The sequence below is a fragment of the Babylonia areolata genome, chromosome 12 (assembly GCF_041734735.1).
Source record: "Babylonia areolata isolate BAREFJ2019XMU chromosome 12, ASM4173473v1, whole genome shotgun sequence".
NCBI classification, from domain to species: domain Eukaryota; kingdom Metazoa; phylum Mollusca; class Gastropoda; order Neogastropoda; family Buccinidae; genus Babylonia; species Babylonia areolata.
Genome location: NC_134887.1, coordinates 27,229,483 through 27,244,837, shown reverse-complemented (window position 1 = coordinate 27,244,837; position 15,355 = coordinate 27,229,483). Strand labels below are relative to the sequence as shown.

At 39.7% G+C, this 15,355-nt stretch overlaps 1 protein-coding gene across 2 annotated transcripts in view; it reads left to right on the top strand.

Moving 5' to 3' along the window:
- Positions 1-327: 327 nt before the first annotated feature.
- Positions 328-15,355, top strand: part of LOC143288121 (ubiquitin carboxyl-terminal hydrolase 32-like) — a 47,817-nt gene continuing 32,789 nt past the window's right edge. For both annotated transcript variants that reach the window (XM_076596409.1, XM_076596408.1), the window contains exons 1-10: positions 328-465; positions 5,532-5,659; positions 6,569-6,674; positions 9,004-9,122; positions 10,731-10,890; positions 11,545-11,676; positions 12,399-12,506; positions 12,929-13,044; positions 14,332-14,406; positions 15,050-15,133. In XM_076596409.1, the coding sequence (XP_076452524.1) occupies positions 408-465; positions 5,532-5,659; positions 6,569-6,674; positions 9,004-9,122; positions 10,731-10,890; positions 11,545-11,676; positions 12,399-12,506; positions 12,929-13,044; positions 14,332-14,406; positions 15,050-15,133 (1,086 nt within the window). In that variant the 5' untranslated portion in view covers positions 328-407. The remainder of the gene's footprint in view (positions 466-5,531; positions 5,660-6,568; positions 6,675-9,003; positions 9,123-10,730; positions 10,891-11,544; positions 11,677-12,398; positions 12,507-12,928; positions 13,045-14,331; positions 14,407-15,049; positions 15,134-15,355) is intronic.

The window sequence follows — 15,355 nt, the reverse complement described above, 5'->3', positions numbered from 1 at the left end:
GACAAGCTGGACGAGAAGATAAAAGATGACGGTTTCCGTGACTGATGGCTCGGCGGCCAGTGCTTACCATTATATAAAACGTGCTTGAAAACTTTCATCATCCGTGTTTTTAAAAAACAACAAGAAAACATATCAGCAACAATGGAGAGGAAAAAAATCACAGACAAAATTACGAACGCTGATCGCAATTATCGGTCAAAACAATTGACTTAACAGCGGGAGTGGTGCGAAGAAGATCTTGCAGACGACGCGAGTCTTTCGAAGGGAGGCCACTTATTACCGTAAGATCTCGAGTGAGTTGATTAACTGTCGCGTGATTAAATATGGCCGACACGGAAACACAACAGTTGTGTTGCCCATCGTAAAAGGCGTCGAATCGAGTGCGTCAGTGTAAAAAACAACTAAAAATGGGAGGAAAAGATTCCAAACTTGCATTCATCTCATATGAGGATGCAACAAGAAGAGGTAATTGAAATATTTTGATTGTTTGTCTTTTTTTGTAGCAAGCACTGGAGCTGAGTGATTCCTAATTTGCCAGTGTAACGGGACTGTCACAGACTAGAGGCAGGCGAGGATTGTTAATTACGGGGTTTCGATAGAAGAACCCGTAGAAAGAAACTACGATTGCATTGTCTTAACATAAGCAGTTACTTATGCATGTCGTTTTGAATAGTGTTAAGGATGACATTTTCGTCGTGTTTTCTTATTTTCCCTCACACCAAACATGACCTGGTTTTGGCCAGATCATCAACCGAGATTGCCTAACTTGGTTAACACGAGAAATGTTAGATTCTCATCGTTCATAAGCACGTCGTAATTGTCTTATAATTTCTTCGTGTATTTGATGTCAACAGTTCTTGTTTTGTCACCGTGTTTGTAATATTCTGCAACTCATGAGGTTCAGAGCATAAGAATGACTGTTGCCAGCTGACGCTCAAGGTCCCACTGTAACTTGTTCAAATTATTATTTTTCAGCATATAGTCATACTCATAGTCATCTTTTGTATTAGTTACAATAACGCAAAATTGGAGATTATTCAACAAATATATTATGATTATATATTTTATTTCAATAGGCCCATGCTGTGTTATGTGATGAATGATCTCTACATGTATACTATGTGCTGTATTGTGCAATGCATGTTCATGTTGTATATTGCACAAGTCACTTTGTTCATAACTGGTATTGAGCAGGAAGCACAGTTCGGGAAACACAGCACAGAGCTAGTTAGGTGTGCAGTTAATTCATGTTGCATACTTGAACTGTTAAAGTGCCAGTGTCAGGGTACAAGGAACAAAATAATTAGTATTATCCCTATCAGCCCTTTACAGTCTCCTGTCTCAGTGTCTGTGCAGCCTTCCCAGCCTGGCATGTTTTGACCCCTCTACATGAATGGGAAGGGGTGCTTCACTTCAGTCACAAATTTATAACAATTGCTTTACCAATAGTAATCAAACTTCACATAATGATTGAAATATACCCCCGAAAGTGGAGTATGGCTGCCTACATGGCAGAGTAAAAATGGTCATACACGTCAAGGCCCACTTGAGTACATACTAGTTAACGTGGGAGCTGCAGCCCACAAATGCAGAAGAAGAAGATTGAAATATGATTTTGAGATAAACTGCTAAAGTTTCAAGAAAAAGGATGCAATCTTTTATTTGTACATTAAAATAAGAATAAAAAGGTACAAATTTTATCTCTTGTTTTTCAAAGTTAAGGTTTTAAATCTCATACTGTCACAGATATTATTCATTCATATTTATAATTATATTATTTGAAACTTAACAGGAATTAACAGGAACAGACCTTACTTCCTCAAAGGAACACAGTTTCACTGACTAGTTTGAACAAATAGTATGGTTGGGTTTTGGTGTGTTTTTTTTTCCCTGTTTTCTGCATTCCTATGACAAAATGTCAAAACCGTACTGCCCAGTAAGTGCTTGATGAAATTATGAGTGACTATTGCAGCACAAAAACAACAAATGATTGACAGTTGATTCATCTGCTCATTGTTAGGAAAGCGACGGAGATGAAATTTCTTTACGGCAGCAAACTCGTCAATGAAACTGTCTTCTTTTGAGGAAGTAAGGTCTGTTCCTGTTAATTCCCTTCCGTAGCTGTTTAATGCATTCTAGTCATTTTACAAACAGCTTTAAGGGAATGGATTTATTTGCCCAAATGCTGTTAGGACTCGGGGGAAGAGTGGAAAACAGTACTGGGGAGTAGGGTTAAATTAATTGATAAAATCTGAATAGTTTACATGGGCCCCTGATGGGGATTTAAAACATTATGCACTCAGTACTAACTGAAGCTCAGAAAAGTCTTTCAGAATCTTCTCACACACTACAGAATGAATATGTCAGAGTTTCTCTGGTGTTTTGAATCAGTTATATGATTATTATTAAGTTGTTTAAAAAATAGATATATGGTTATGAATATCTTGTGTTTGTGTTAAATAAATACATGTTTCCATTGTTTATAAACGAATGTGAGCAAACATTGAAACAGTCCCAAAACTGTCGTTGAAAAATGCACACTCATAATATGTACATAGTGTAGTCATTACTCAGAAAGCAGAAAGGCCCATTACTTACTTACTATTAGTATTACTGTAATTAGTATTATGTTTGAATAAATACAGTGTTTAGTGTTTTCACTGTTACAGAAAAATACTAACACTGTAGAAGTAGTACTGCTATCATCACTGCTTCTTCTGTGCCCTTATATTTTATAAACATTTCTGTTAAATGAAAATGTTAAACTATTTGATATGATGTTTGTAATTGTTGGCATTTGAAACCATCTGCATCAAGGTCAAAGATGAATAATTTTTAACTCACTCAGTACGACCAGTCCTCTCTTCTCCTCTACACAGACCCCTCGGATGTCCAGTGGGTGTCTGAATGACCCAACCTTTAGCTTCCGTAGTCAGAATTGTGGTGTTCTTTGTCAACATTCACCTCTTCAGTATAAGAGCCTTCCGCTTGCAATATTTTGATGATGGTAACTAGGGTGAAACGCTGTTAACGTCGTCTCTTTCGCCGTTCGTATGGAGAGAGTTAAATGTTGAGTTATAATGAGTGCTCTTTTATTTTATTATCTTACTTTCAACAGATCAGTCTAGATGTGATGCTATTTAGAATATATATATATATATATATATATATATATATATATATATATATATATATATATATATATATATTCAGCTTTAACCCAAACTACACATAGATGAATCTCAGTTAAAATTTTGAAGTTACTCACATTGTCATAAAATTTGATGTTGAACTTGAATAGTTGATATACTTCTAAATAGCATCACATGTAGACAGATCTGTTGAAAGTAAGGTAATGTATATTGAAAACATATAAATCTATATAACTTATAAGACTAAAGTATTGAAAACATGAAGATTAATTTTGCGCTTATTTCCTAATTTCATTAACCAAAGAAATTGTATATATCTTCTCAGAGACAGTTTGTACTTGTAGACCTTTAGACTCAAGTAATCTTCCATACAACTGTGACTAGCCATGACACAATATCTTTATCAATATCTATATCAATATTGTGCATCTTAAATCAAGTAACTCTGATGCTTTTCCAGATAGTACCACTACCACCTAGAGTTCTGTGGAACATTCTCTTTGTAATCCATTAGTAAATTTTCTTATAAAAAGAATGGATCTGTACGCTTAACATAGAATACTATTGCTGCAACTGCAAGTCTTTAATTATTGGTATTGTGATATATATATATTTATTTATATATTGCTCTTGCACTTCACAGAAAAAAACTGGTCATATAATATAATATATATATATATATATGAATTATATATATAATTATTATGATGATGATAGTATTACTTTTAATGAATTAGTCTATGTAAAAATGTAGTGCTCAACTTCTTCAGTGAATAAACAGCACACTTTCACCAATTTAGCTTTCATTTAGTTAATTTCAAATACCCAGTTTGTTAAAAACAACAACAAAAACAAACCAACCAATAAACAAACATGAAAAAGAATTCCAGTCAGCAGTTTTAATCTTTTTTTTAATTTTAAACAATACACTGTTACTCTTGAATCATACCTCGTCTGCATAATTATCTGGCAGCTAAGCGTGTACGTATGTGTTTCTGAGGGAGGGACTGAGTAAATGAAATAGTGTGTGCAAGCATGTGTGTTTGTGGGTTGTGTGTTGTTTTTGTTATTTTGCTGATGTGTGCAACATAACCATTGTGCTGTTTGTGTGTGCGTGCATGCTGGTGTGTTATTGGTGTGCAAACGTACCCCAGTTTCAAATTGTTATCATTATCTGATTATGCAGTGGCCCTGAGTGGGACTGATTGAGTGTTTGGAATTTTGAAAACTGAATTTGGAATTGCATACCACTGCCAGGATAATTTTTATTGGACTTGACAATGAGGAAACTTTCAGTCTGACCATCATGGAAATGATTTCTTCTCTCCTTGTGAATATTATGTTTTGAAGAATAAACTAGAAACCAAACCAGATGAGAAATTGGGACACAGGTGTGGTGTGATGAAGTGAACGCATGAAGTTATAATGAACATTATCTCTAATCTGATGACTCTTTCCTCTTTTGTTTTGTGCTATCAGTATCATTTCTCTCTGAGTTAGCTATCACTCTCTAAAGATGATTAGTCTGTTTAAAAAAAGTTGCAACATGTAATTTGTAGACTTTGGCCAAGTTGGCATTAAGATTGTGTGTGTGTGTGTGTGTGTGTGTGTGTGTGAGAGAGAGAGAGAGAGAGAGAGAGAGAGAGAGAGGTAGATGATTGTGCAGTGAAAACCCACCACCCCAAACCGAAAATTTTTTTTGTTGATTTAAATCTTTGTGTGCATTCCTGGATATTCTGTGAGACAGACCTTGATTATACTAACTTACAGTAGTTTCCATGTGTGTGTGTGTGTGTGTGTGTGTGTGTGTGTGTGTGTGTTTTGTATTTGTATTTCTTTTTATCACTACATATTTCTCTGTGTGAAATTGGGGCTGCTCTCCCCAGGGAGAGCGCGTCGCTACACTACAGCGCCACCCCTTTTTTTTAATTTATTTATTTTTTTTTTACGTGCAGTTTTATTTGTTTTTCCTGTCAAAGTGGATTTTTCTACAGAATTTTGCCAGGAACAACCCTTTTGTTGCCGTGGATTCTTTTACGTGCGCTAAGTGCATGCTGCACACGGGACCTGGGTTTATCGTCTCATCCGAATGACTAGCGTCCAGACCACCACTCAAGGTCTAGTGGAGGGGGAGAAAATATTGGGGGCTGAGCTGTGATTCGAACCAGCGCGGTCAGATTCTTTCGCTTCCTAGGCGGACGCGTTACCTCTAGGCCATCACTCCACTCCGTGTGTGTGTGTGTGTGTGTGTGTGTGTGACTCTTTGTGTGTGTGTGTCACTGTGTGTGTGTGTGTGTCACTGGGTGTGTGTGTGTGTCACTGGGTATGTGTGTGTGTGTGTGTCACTTTGTGTGTATGACTTTCTATGTTGCTGTGCAGTCTCAGAGGCGGAGCTGAAGCGCCTGAAGGAGGCCTTCAAAAGGTCGTCCACCATGAACGGATGTATGACAGAGACTCTGTTCAGTCGGGAGGTCCTGCTGGATGGGGTGCCTCCCAAACTGGCCCAGGTATGGTCCGCCCTCCTGATTTTCCCCTGTGTACAAATTTCTTTGTTTTGTTAGTTTGAATATGTTTGTTTGTGATAATATATATATATATATATATATATATATATATGTATGTATGTGTGTGTATATATATATATATATATATATATATATATATGTATATGTCTATACAAGCATACATAAATTGTGTGATTGTTGTTGTTGTTTTTTTGGTATATATAGTTTTGTTACGTCGTTTTATTTTTTTAAAAGTTTTTGTGTTTTTGCTCAGAATACACAGTTAGTGATGCTATGTAAATGTATACATTGTGGATGCACTTACTATACATGCATACATGTATACACGTATACATTCATACATTTATAGAAGTACAAACATATCTATTGCAATGCTTTCTCTGCCTCTTTAACTGCTGTTCTTTTTACATTCGCACTGTCCAGATTAAAAACAGTACCAGAAAAGCTGTTGCCATTAATATTTCCAGTTCATAAATTTTGAAAAAGACTAGCTAAACAATTACATGAATTTTCAAACAAAAAACCTTTTTCTGCACACTTATTGAACGCACATTATTTTGGCAGAATTTAATCTTTAGCCTCTTGACTGCTGTATCCTTTGTTGAAATGAGGGTCATCATGGCATGAATTTGAAATGCAAATAGTAGACTTTGACTAGCTTTTGATTTTCCCAAACAAAAGCGATAAAATCTCTGTCTCCTCTTAGTGAGATGACATAGCCCTTCACTGACAAGCACATTTGTCAGCAGCAATCATGGGTTATATATATATATATATATATATATATATATATATATATTGCTAAAAGCTATATAGCTATATATACATAATACAGTGATATATGACTATGGAGAACAGTGAAGAGCAGTGGTTGGTGTGTGCTGTTTGCAGCTGATGTTCAAAGGGTTTGGGGGCAGCACCAAAGGGGTGTCGTTCAAGGACCTCCTCTGTGGGCTGGTGGTGCTGACCAAGGGAACCAGAGAGGAGAAGATCAAGTGTGAGTGTGTTTGTGCTTGTTCTGCAGCTTGGGCCGGGGCAGGAAGGGTGAGGCCAGATTTGCAGGCCTCTGTGGTGTGTGTGTAGGTGTGTTGTGTGTGGTTGTACTGAGTGTGAGTGTGTGTGTGTGTTTAAGCATGCAGTTGTGTGTGTGTGTGTGTGGTTGTGTTGAGTGAGTGTGAGTTTGTGTGTGAGTGCGTGTGTGAGTGTGGGTGTTTAAGCGTGTAGTTGTGTGTGGTTGTGTTGATTGTGTATTAGTGTGTGTGTGTGTGTGTGTGTGTGTGTTTGTGTGTGTGTGCAGCTTGTGGAACATGTGTTCTTAGAATAGAAATAAATCTGTAGTGTATACACAGCTGGTTGTTGATAAATCAGATTTATGGGTTCGTCTGGGAGGGATAGTTGGTTTTATATTATCAGATGCATTTTATTTTTTAATATAAAAAAAAAAAAAAAATATATATATATATATATATATATATATATATGATATGCATGCACACACACACACACATATATATATATATATATATATATATATATATATATATATATATATGTATGTATGTGTGTGTGTGTGTGTGTGTGTGTGTATTATACATGGTTCTGGTTTTAAACGTGTCACAGCTTAGGTATGGCCTCTGTAGTTGGCTGGGTTGCTAGCCAAATGAATGAGTTTCAGTTTCAGTAGCTCAAGGAGATGTCACTGCGTTTGGACAAATCCATATACGCTACACCACACCTGCCAAGCAGATGCCTGACCATCAGCGTAACCCAACGCGCTTAGCCAGGCCTTGAGCAAATGAATGAATGTCTGTAATAAGATACCACATGTTTTTATTTGTTTACATTTATACACATCCAAATAAGAGAGTGTTGTGTTGTGTGTGTGTGTGTGTGTGTGTGTGTGTGTGATGTTGTGGTCCCCATCTCTCTCTCAGCATGAGGCTGAAACTCTGATTCAGAACGTTCACTCTTTCTGTGTGTTTGTTCTAGAATTATTTACAGTGTCCCAAGGGCCCACTTGATGAATATGCAGTGCATCCCTTCCATTTTTCATGATGTGCTATCAGAATCCATAGTGTGTGTGTACGCATTGTGTGCACTCACATGTAAAATATGCTCATGCATGTGTGTGTGTGTACTGTTATATGGCTGTCTAAAAACGCCCTTGGAATATTTTTTTGTGTTGTTCCTTGAGTAATAAAGTTTTTGAATCTTGAATCTTGAATCTCTCACTGTATGTGTGTGGTTGTGTAAGTGTGTACAGTGTGGGCCTCATAAATTAAAAAAAAAAAAAGATATTGTGGGTCCCATGGATACACCATAATTCTAGGGGGTGCCATAATGCACTGTCTAATCAAATCTGCATTGCTGCACACAAAGATTTTTGAAATCTCAAAGGCAGGCATACCCTCTTGGTCATAGTTGTCCTGGTCCATGTTTCTGGTCCAAGAAGTGGCCAAGGAAGACACCAGCTTTGTAGTGAATGATTATGGTTCCTAGCATGAGGCTGAAACTCTGATTCAGAACGTTCACTCTTTCTGTGTGTTTGTTCTAGAATTATTTACAGTGTCCCAAGGGCCCACTTGATGAATATGCAGTGCATCCCTTCCATTTTTCATGATGTGCTATCAGAATCCATAGTGTGTGTGTACGCATTGTGTGCACTCACATGTAAAATATGCTCATGCATGTGTGTGTGTGTACTGTTATATGGCTGTCTAAAAACGCCCTTGGAATATTTTTTTGTGTTGTTCCTTGAGTAATAAAGTTTTTGAATCTTGAATCTTGAATCTCTCACTGTATGTGTGTGGTTGTGTAAGTGTGTACAGTGTGGGCCTCATAAATTAAAAAAAAAAAAAGATATTGTGGGTCCCATGGATACACCATAATTCTAGGGGGTGCCATAATGCACTGTCTAATCAAATCTGCATTGCTGCACACAAAGATTTTTGAAATCTCAAAGGCAGGCATACCCTCTTGGTCATAGTTGTCCTGGTCCATGTTTCTGGTCCAAGAAGTGGCCAAGGAAGACACCAGCTTTGTAGTGAATGATTATGGTTCCTAGCATGAGGCTGAAACTCTGATTCAGGACGTTCACTCTTTCTGTGTGTTTGTTCTAGAATTATTTACAGTGTCCCAAGGGCCCACTTGATGAATATGCAGTGCATCCCTTCCATTTTTCATGATGTGCTATCAGAATCCATAGTGTGTGTGTACGCATTGTGTGCACTCACATGTAAAATATGCTCATGCATGTGTGTGTGTGTACTGTTCTATGGCTGTCTAAAAACGCCCTTGGAATATTTTTTTGTGTTGTTTTCTTTCAGTGATATTTGGGATGTATGCAGACGAGACCTACAGCTATGTTCAAAAGGATGAGATGGACCGCAAGGTACTGGAGTCGGAGGGTCACGTCTCTCCTGCTCTCTGTGACCTCTTCAGGGAGGTGAGTGACTGGTCTGTGAGGAGACGGGGAGTAGAGGGAGTAGGAAGGAGTGGTATAATCATAAACTGGGTCGGTTGTATGACGATGACAAAAATGATGGTAAAGTAAGAATGGATGATTCTTATAAAGTGCAGTTTTCCAGAAAAATATATCCAGGCTCAACAAATACAGAAGAAATGCAAAAACATAGCAACAGAGGTGATATGTATAATGAAAGAATAAAGAAACACTAATCTTATATCTCCATCTACACAAACAAACTCACACTCGTCACTTACTCTACCCAGGTTGTAAATGATAAACTCGCATACGTAGCTACACACCTGCACACCATCTGACTGCCATATCCTACCCCTCTCCGTCTCTCACTGCACACACACACCCACAGATACACAAACACACACAAACACACACAGACACACACAGGCACACACACACACATACACGCACACACAAACACACACACACACACACACACACACACACAACAGACATACACAAGACACACAGACACACACACAGACACATGCACGCACGCAGAGAGAGAGAAGAGAGAGAGAGAGAAACATCAGAGAGGATCAGTCTTTTGGTGAGAGAAGACATGTCTGTCATCATGTGCATGGGTGCTTTTTAACCTGTATAATTCAAAATTGTTTGCTTATAATAAAAATTATTAAAAGGTAACATTTTACCAGTATGGTTTGTTTGCTTACACTTATGTGCTGCAGTTTAAGATGCATGATAGAGGTCTGTCCTGTGTTCATTTTAGAGGTGTTTTTTTCAGTTTGTTATTGCATTTGGTCTGATGTGCTGGTATTGTGGGCTGTGTAAGAAGAGTTGAAGCGTTCTTGAAATGGTGGTAAAAGTGTGTGTGACTGGATGCCAAAAAGTGGGCTGGCTAAGTTGTGTAAGTGTTGTAGTCAGTATTGTGAGAAACATAGTAGTTCTGACACATGCCTGACACATGTTCTTATCAAATGATGATGTGGATACTTTTATAGCGCCTATCTTAGGTCAGAGCTTTACAAACACAGATTCATTCGCACAACAGGTTACCTACCTGGGTAGAGCCAACTGACATCTGCCATCAGGCGCTCATCATTAATTTCCTGTGTCATTCAAAAGGGCTTCAGTCACACAGAGTCACACAGACATGTAACATTTTTTACATGTATGATCATTTTCTTTATTTACCCCGCCATATAGTCAGCCATGCATGTTGGGAATGTCCTTGTTTCCATAATCCACTAAACACTGAGGTGGATTACAGGATCTTTAACGGACGTATTTGATCTTCTTTGTACGTATGTAGACGTGTATTTGATCTGCTTGCATATACACATGAAGGGCGTTCAGGCACTAGCAGGTCTGCACATATGTTGACCCGGGACCATCAGATTGAAAGTCCAACACTTTCACCACTTGGCTGTTGCACCCGCATATATTCATTTATTGTTTTGAATGTCTCATTTTTATCAGCAAACGTGTCAGCAGTTTCTCTTTTCAGAGATAAGGAAGTATTCTTGTATCTTGTGTCTTAGAAAATACAATATGAAAACTCGCTTTGCTGGGTATATAGTGCCTGTTGCAACTGTTTTGTGGTTGCAGTCGGACCAGGTGACGTACGAACAGTTCTACAGCTGGGTGCGGGACCATCCGGATGCCACCATCATCTGCCAGTGGTTGTTGACAGAGACCTCCACCCTGTCCCTCTCCAACGACATGGACACCCCCACCTTCTACCAGACCCTGGCTGGGGTGACACATTGTGAGTCTACTGCTCTGTGTGTGTGTGTGTGTGTGTGTGTGTGTGTGTCCCTGTCCAATGGTGGGGGGAAGGGGAAGGGTGTGTGTTGACGTCTGTCATCAGTATCTTATCTTTGGAAAAAGCATGTATGTTGTTTTCAGTGGGAGACAGTGATGTTTTCTATAAAAGAAAATAATGTTGGCTGTTTTCAGTGGAGGAGAATGGTGTGTGTGTTGTTTTCAGTGGAGGAGAATGGTGTTGTGTGTGTTGTTTTCAGTGAAGGAGAATAGTGTTGTGTGTGTTGTTTTCACTGGAGGAGAATGGTGTTGTGTGTGTTGTTTTCACCGGAGGAGAATGGTGTTGTGTGTGTTGTTTTCAGTGGAGGAGAATGAGGTAATGTGTGCTGTTACCGGTGAAGGAAAATGGTGTTACGTGTACTGTTACCACTGGAGGAGAATGGTGTTATGTGTGCTGTCAGTCTGATCGAATGACACAGGAAACATGTGATGAGCACATAATGACAGCTGTCAGTTGGCTCTAACCAGGTAGGCAGCCTGTTGCGCAAACGGCTCCGAGTTCGCAAAGTGCTTAGAGCTTGGTGTCCGACCAAGGATAGGCGCTATAAAAGTATCCATACCATCATCGTCATCATCATGTATGTGTTGTGGTTTCTAGTGGAGGAGAATGACATCATAGAGCTGGAGAAGCGGTACTGGACCATCAAGGCCCTGTCCAAGACGGGCTGTCTGGACCTGGAGCTGTTCCGCCAGTGTGTGTGCCCCCCTCTGCCGGACAGCCTCTGCGACGGTGGGTAGTTGAGTGCTGTGGGCTGTCTGTGTGGCTTGTCCGTGGTCAGAAAGAGGGGTAGGGTGGGGTGGTGTGGGTGGGGTTTTGGGTTGCGGAAGGAAGAGTAATATCAGAATAAAAAAATATATCTATCTTATGTACAATTTTTTTTTTTCGTTTTTGATTGTACTCTGGGCAGCACATGGCTTTGATTTAAAGGGGAAGGGGGTGGGGATGAGAGGAAAAATAGAATTAAAGAAACCTTTGTCTATCAAGGTTCCTGTGTCTTATCTACGCTATGAATGGTGTGTGTGCGTGTGTGTGTGTGTGCATGTGTGTGTGTGTGTGTATGTGTGTGTGTGAACAAGTGAGTTGGAAGAGTTGTATCATGATCTCTGTTTGAAGTTTGTGTAAACTGATTTATTATTTTGTCATAAAATTCAGTCAGTCAATCTTTGTACATATGAAGGACTTTGAGTTCTATTTGAAAAAAAAGCTCAGAATAAAGTTGAAAGTGACTGAAAGAAAGGTTATGTCTGTGTAAACGTACTTGTGCTTTTTTTGTGCGTGTCATTTTTATACACACACACACACACACACACACACACACATCTTTATATATAAATGTTAAGCACACTGCCCCCATCCCAATGAATGCTAAACATTTCCCATGCAGTCTTGTGATGATGTTGATGTTGATGATGATGATGACAGCGATGATGATGATGATGATGATGTTGCAGCTCTGTTTGTGGCCTTTGATGAGAACAAGGACAGTCAGATTGACTTCAAGGAAATGGCCTGCGGTATCTCTGCCTGTTGCCGAGGGCCCTCCACAGAGAGACAGAAATGTAAGTTTTAGGAGGTGTGGGGGGACGGGGTGGGGGAGGGACCTCATGGGACAACTGAACTAGCAGCACCACCCCCTCACACCAGACTGAAGAAAGAGTTTTGATGTATTACATTTTCACTCCTTCGGTTCTGTCATGGAGTTTTTTCTCTATTTTTTTTTTACTCTCTCTCTCTTCGTCATACTGCTGCTTTGGCTTTACAGGCACAGGAATCCTCTCAACATGAAAATAGTTTTCTTGCCCCAAAATAAAGTGTCCACTGGGAAAAAACAACAAATTGAACAAAGGAGAGGGGTAATGATTGTGGTGTTGATCAGTTTGGCAGAAATTATTCACTGATATGTGGTTGTTATTTTTTTGTTGTTGTTTTTGTTGTTGTGTATGCAGTTTGTGTCAATGTGTGTTTGTTGTTGTGTGTGCAGTTTGTTTCAAGGTGTTTGACAAGGACCATGACGGTCAGCTGAACGAACAAGAACTGACGGAGATGTTGGAGTCCCTGGACATTGTGCGCAACGAGTACAACTCGCCTGAAGCCTTGGTGGGTCCAAACCCCCACAATCCCCCCAAAACTGACTCTCCAGCTTCACTGGCCACACTGACCAGGATCAGCATGCAAGCTTGCTCCTGCACTCGTGTTCAGATATTTATTTATGTGTACCCTGGCATATGCACACAGGCACACACTTGTCTGTATCTGTAAATGGATATGCTTGCTGGCAATACAAGCGTGTAAAGACAAACATTTCCATGCACGCATGCGTGCACATACACGTATATGACATGCATGCATGCACACTTTTACATATATGCATGCATATAAGCAGACAAGCCAAATATAGCATGGCTCAGGATTTTTCTACACACACACACACACACACACACACACACACACACACAGAGGTTTATCAAACGCATGCATGCACACTCGTACGTATGCAAACATATAAGCATACAAGCTGATTGTAGCATGGCCCAGGATTTTTCTGTTGTTGGTTTTCCTGTGGGTCCTTGGATGTGCCTGTGTTTGTATGTTCTTGTGTGCTTAGTGTCTGACTGACACATTACTCTTAAAGCCTGAACCGGACTATAAATGGCGGGCGATTTGAATCAAGCCAGTTTCTCACCAGTCTGACACTGTGACGTCGGTGAAGGTTTATTCAAAATAAAAGCCTAATAAAGCTACGGTTTGGCTTCATTTATGGCAGAGAGCGAGATTTGCCTAGCAGCTTCCAATCTAGACCTGAATTGACTTTGGAAAGTACAAAATGTGTCAGCTACACGTAATACAAAATTTGAATGCAGAGAAAAGGGGCGGAGCTAGAGCCGTTTGTGTTTGCGCTAGACGTGTCTGTCAGATAAAAATAGCACCAGCACGTGGTACTGTCCGGTGAGAATTGGAAAGCATGCAGACAGCCCCTCGACGTTGGCAACCGTAAACGACCACATTGTGTGGCAGGAGTACACGGATATCTTTCTCCGCTAACAGTGAGTCGGTCTTTGTTTTGCTTTCACCTCCCACATGTTTACATTTCTACAGGACACGTGCTCGCGCTTTTTATAGATAAACTCCGCCCCTTTCCCTTTTATGGATAGGCTCTAGTGCGCATGCGCAACCGAAACCTTGCTCTCGGGAGTTAAGACTTTAAGCGCTTTCAGAGGTGTGAAAGCGCTGTGATTATGAGGATCATAAATGTGATGATGATTATAATGAAGATTATTATGATGATGACAATTGCGATGATTTTGACGAAGATTATTATGATGACGATCATAATGAAGATTACGGTGATGATGACAATAATGATGATGATGATGATGTGTACAGGCCGCTCAGGACCTGCCGGCCATGGACCCGGCCAGTGTGGCCAAGGAGATCCTCTCCTGTCATGACACCAACAAGGTGTGTTCACCAGAGGGGTTTGGGGGTGGTTTTGGGGGGCGTTAGGGTTAGACAGGGAGGGTGTGGTGAGGGGGAAGTAATTCTTTTACTTCTGTGCATACATGTGCATGTGTGTGTGTTTGTGTGTGTGTTTATTCATATGTGTGTTTATTCATGTGTGTGTGTTTGTGTGTGTGCGTTAGAAAAAGAGAGAGAAAATGTGTGTGTCAGAGAGGGAGAATTAGAGAGTGAAAAGATCAGTAACAAATGAAAAAGATCAAAAAGGTAAATAGAAATAAATAAGATCAATAAGAAAAAAAAAAAACCCCACATTCATTCACAGTTATTTATCCTTGTGTTTTTATGGTGATAGACAATAGCTGTGTTCTTTAATGCTCGATGAGTGCTTACATATTATGTCTGGGTTCACCCAGATCATTCCTGACATGAATTTAGAGTAGTTGGCTTTTCTGTGTCTGTCTGCTTCTCTCTGTCTTAACCTTTTTTTTTTTTCATTTATGTCTTACAACTAAAAGTATGGTCAAAACTCATAGTCTTGTTGTGTTTATCCATGCTTTGTAAGCAAGAGACACTGAACAATAGACACACTCTGTGTGTGTGTGTGTGTGTGTGTGTGTGTGTGTGTGTGTGTGTCTGTGTGCAGAATGGATCCATCTCCCAAGAAGACTACCTCATGTGGACAGTCAACAACAACTTGACAGACGACTTCCTCAGCCTCCTCAGTCAGGTAATGCTCATCTGGGGATCCTGCTGCATGGCCGTCTGAAGTTTAGGGTTGTCTTAGGTTGTGGTGAAGAGGGCTAGTTCAGGTTCAGGTGTTTTGTGGTGTTTTTTGTTCGGTTTTTTTGTTTTGTTTGTTCTCGCCCTGGGAGTATTTCTTGACTCAGCTGGCATGTTTATTTAGATTTTTTGTTTGGTGTCATATACTGTACCATGTCAAACTGATGCA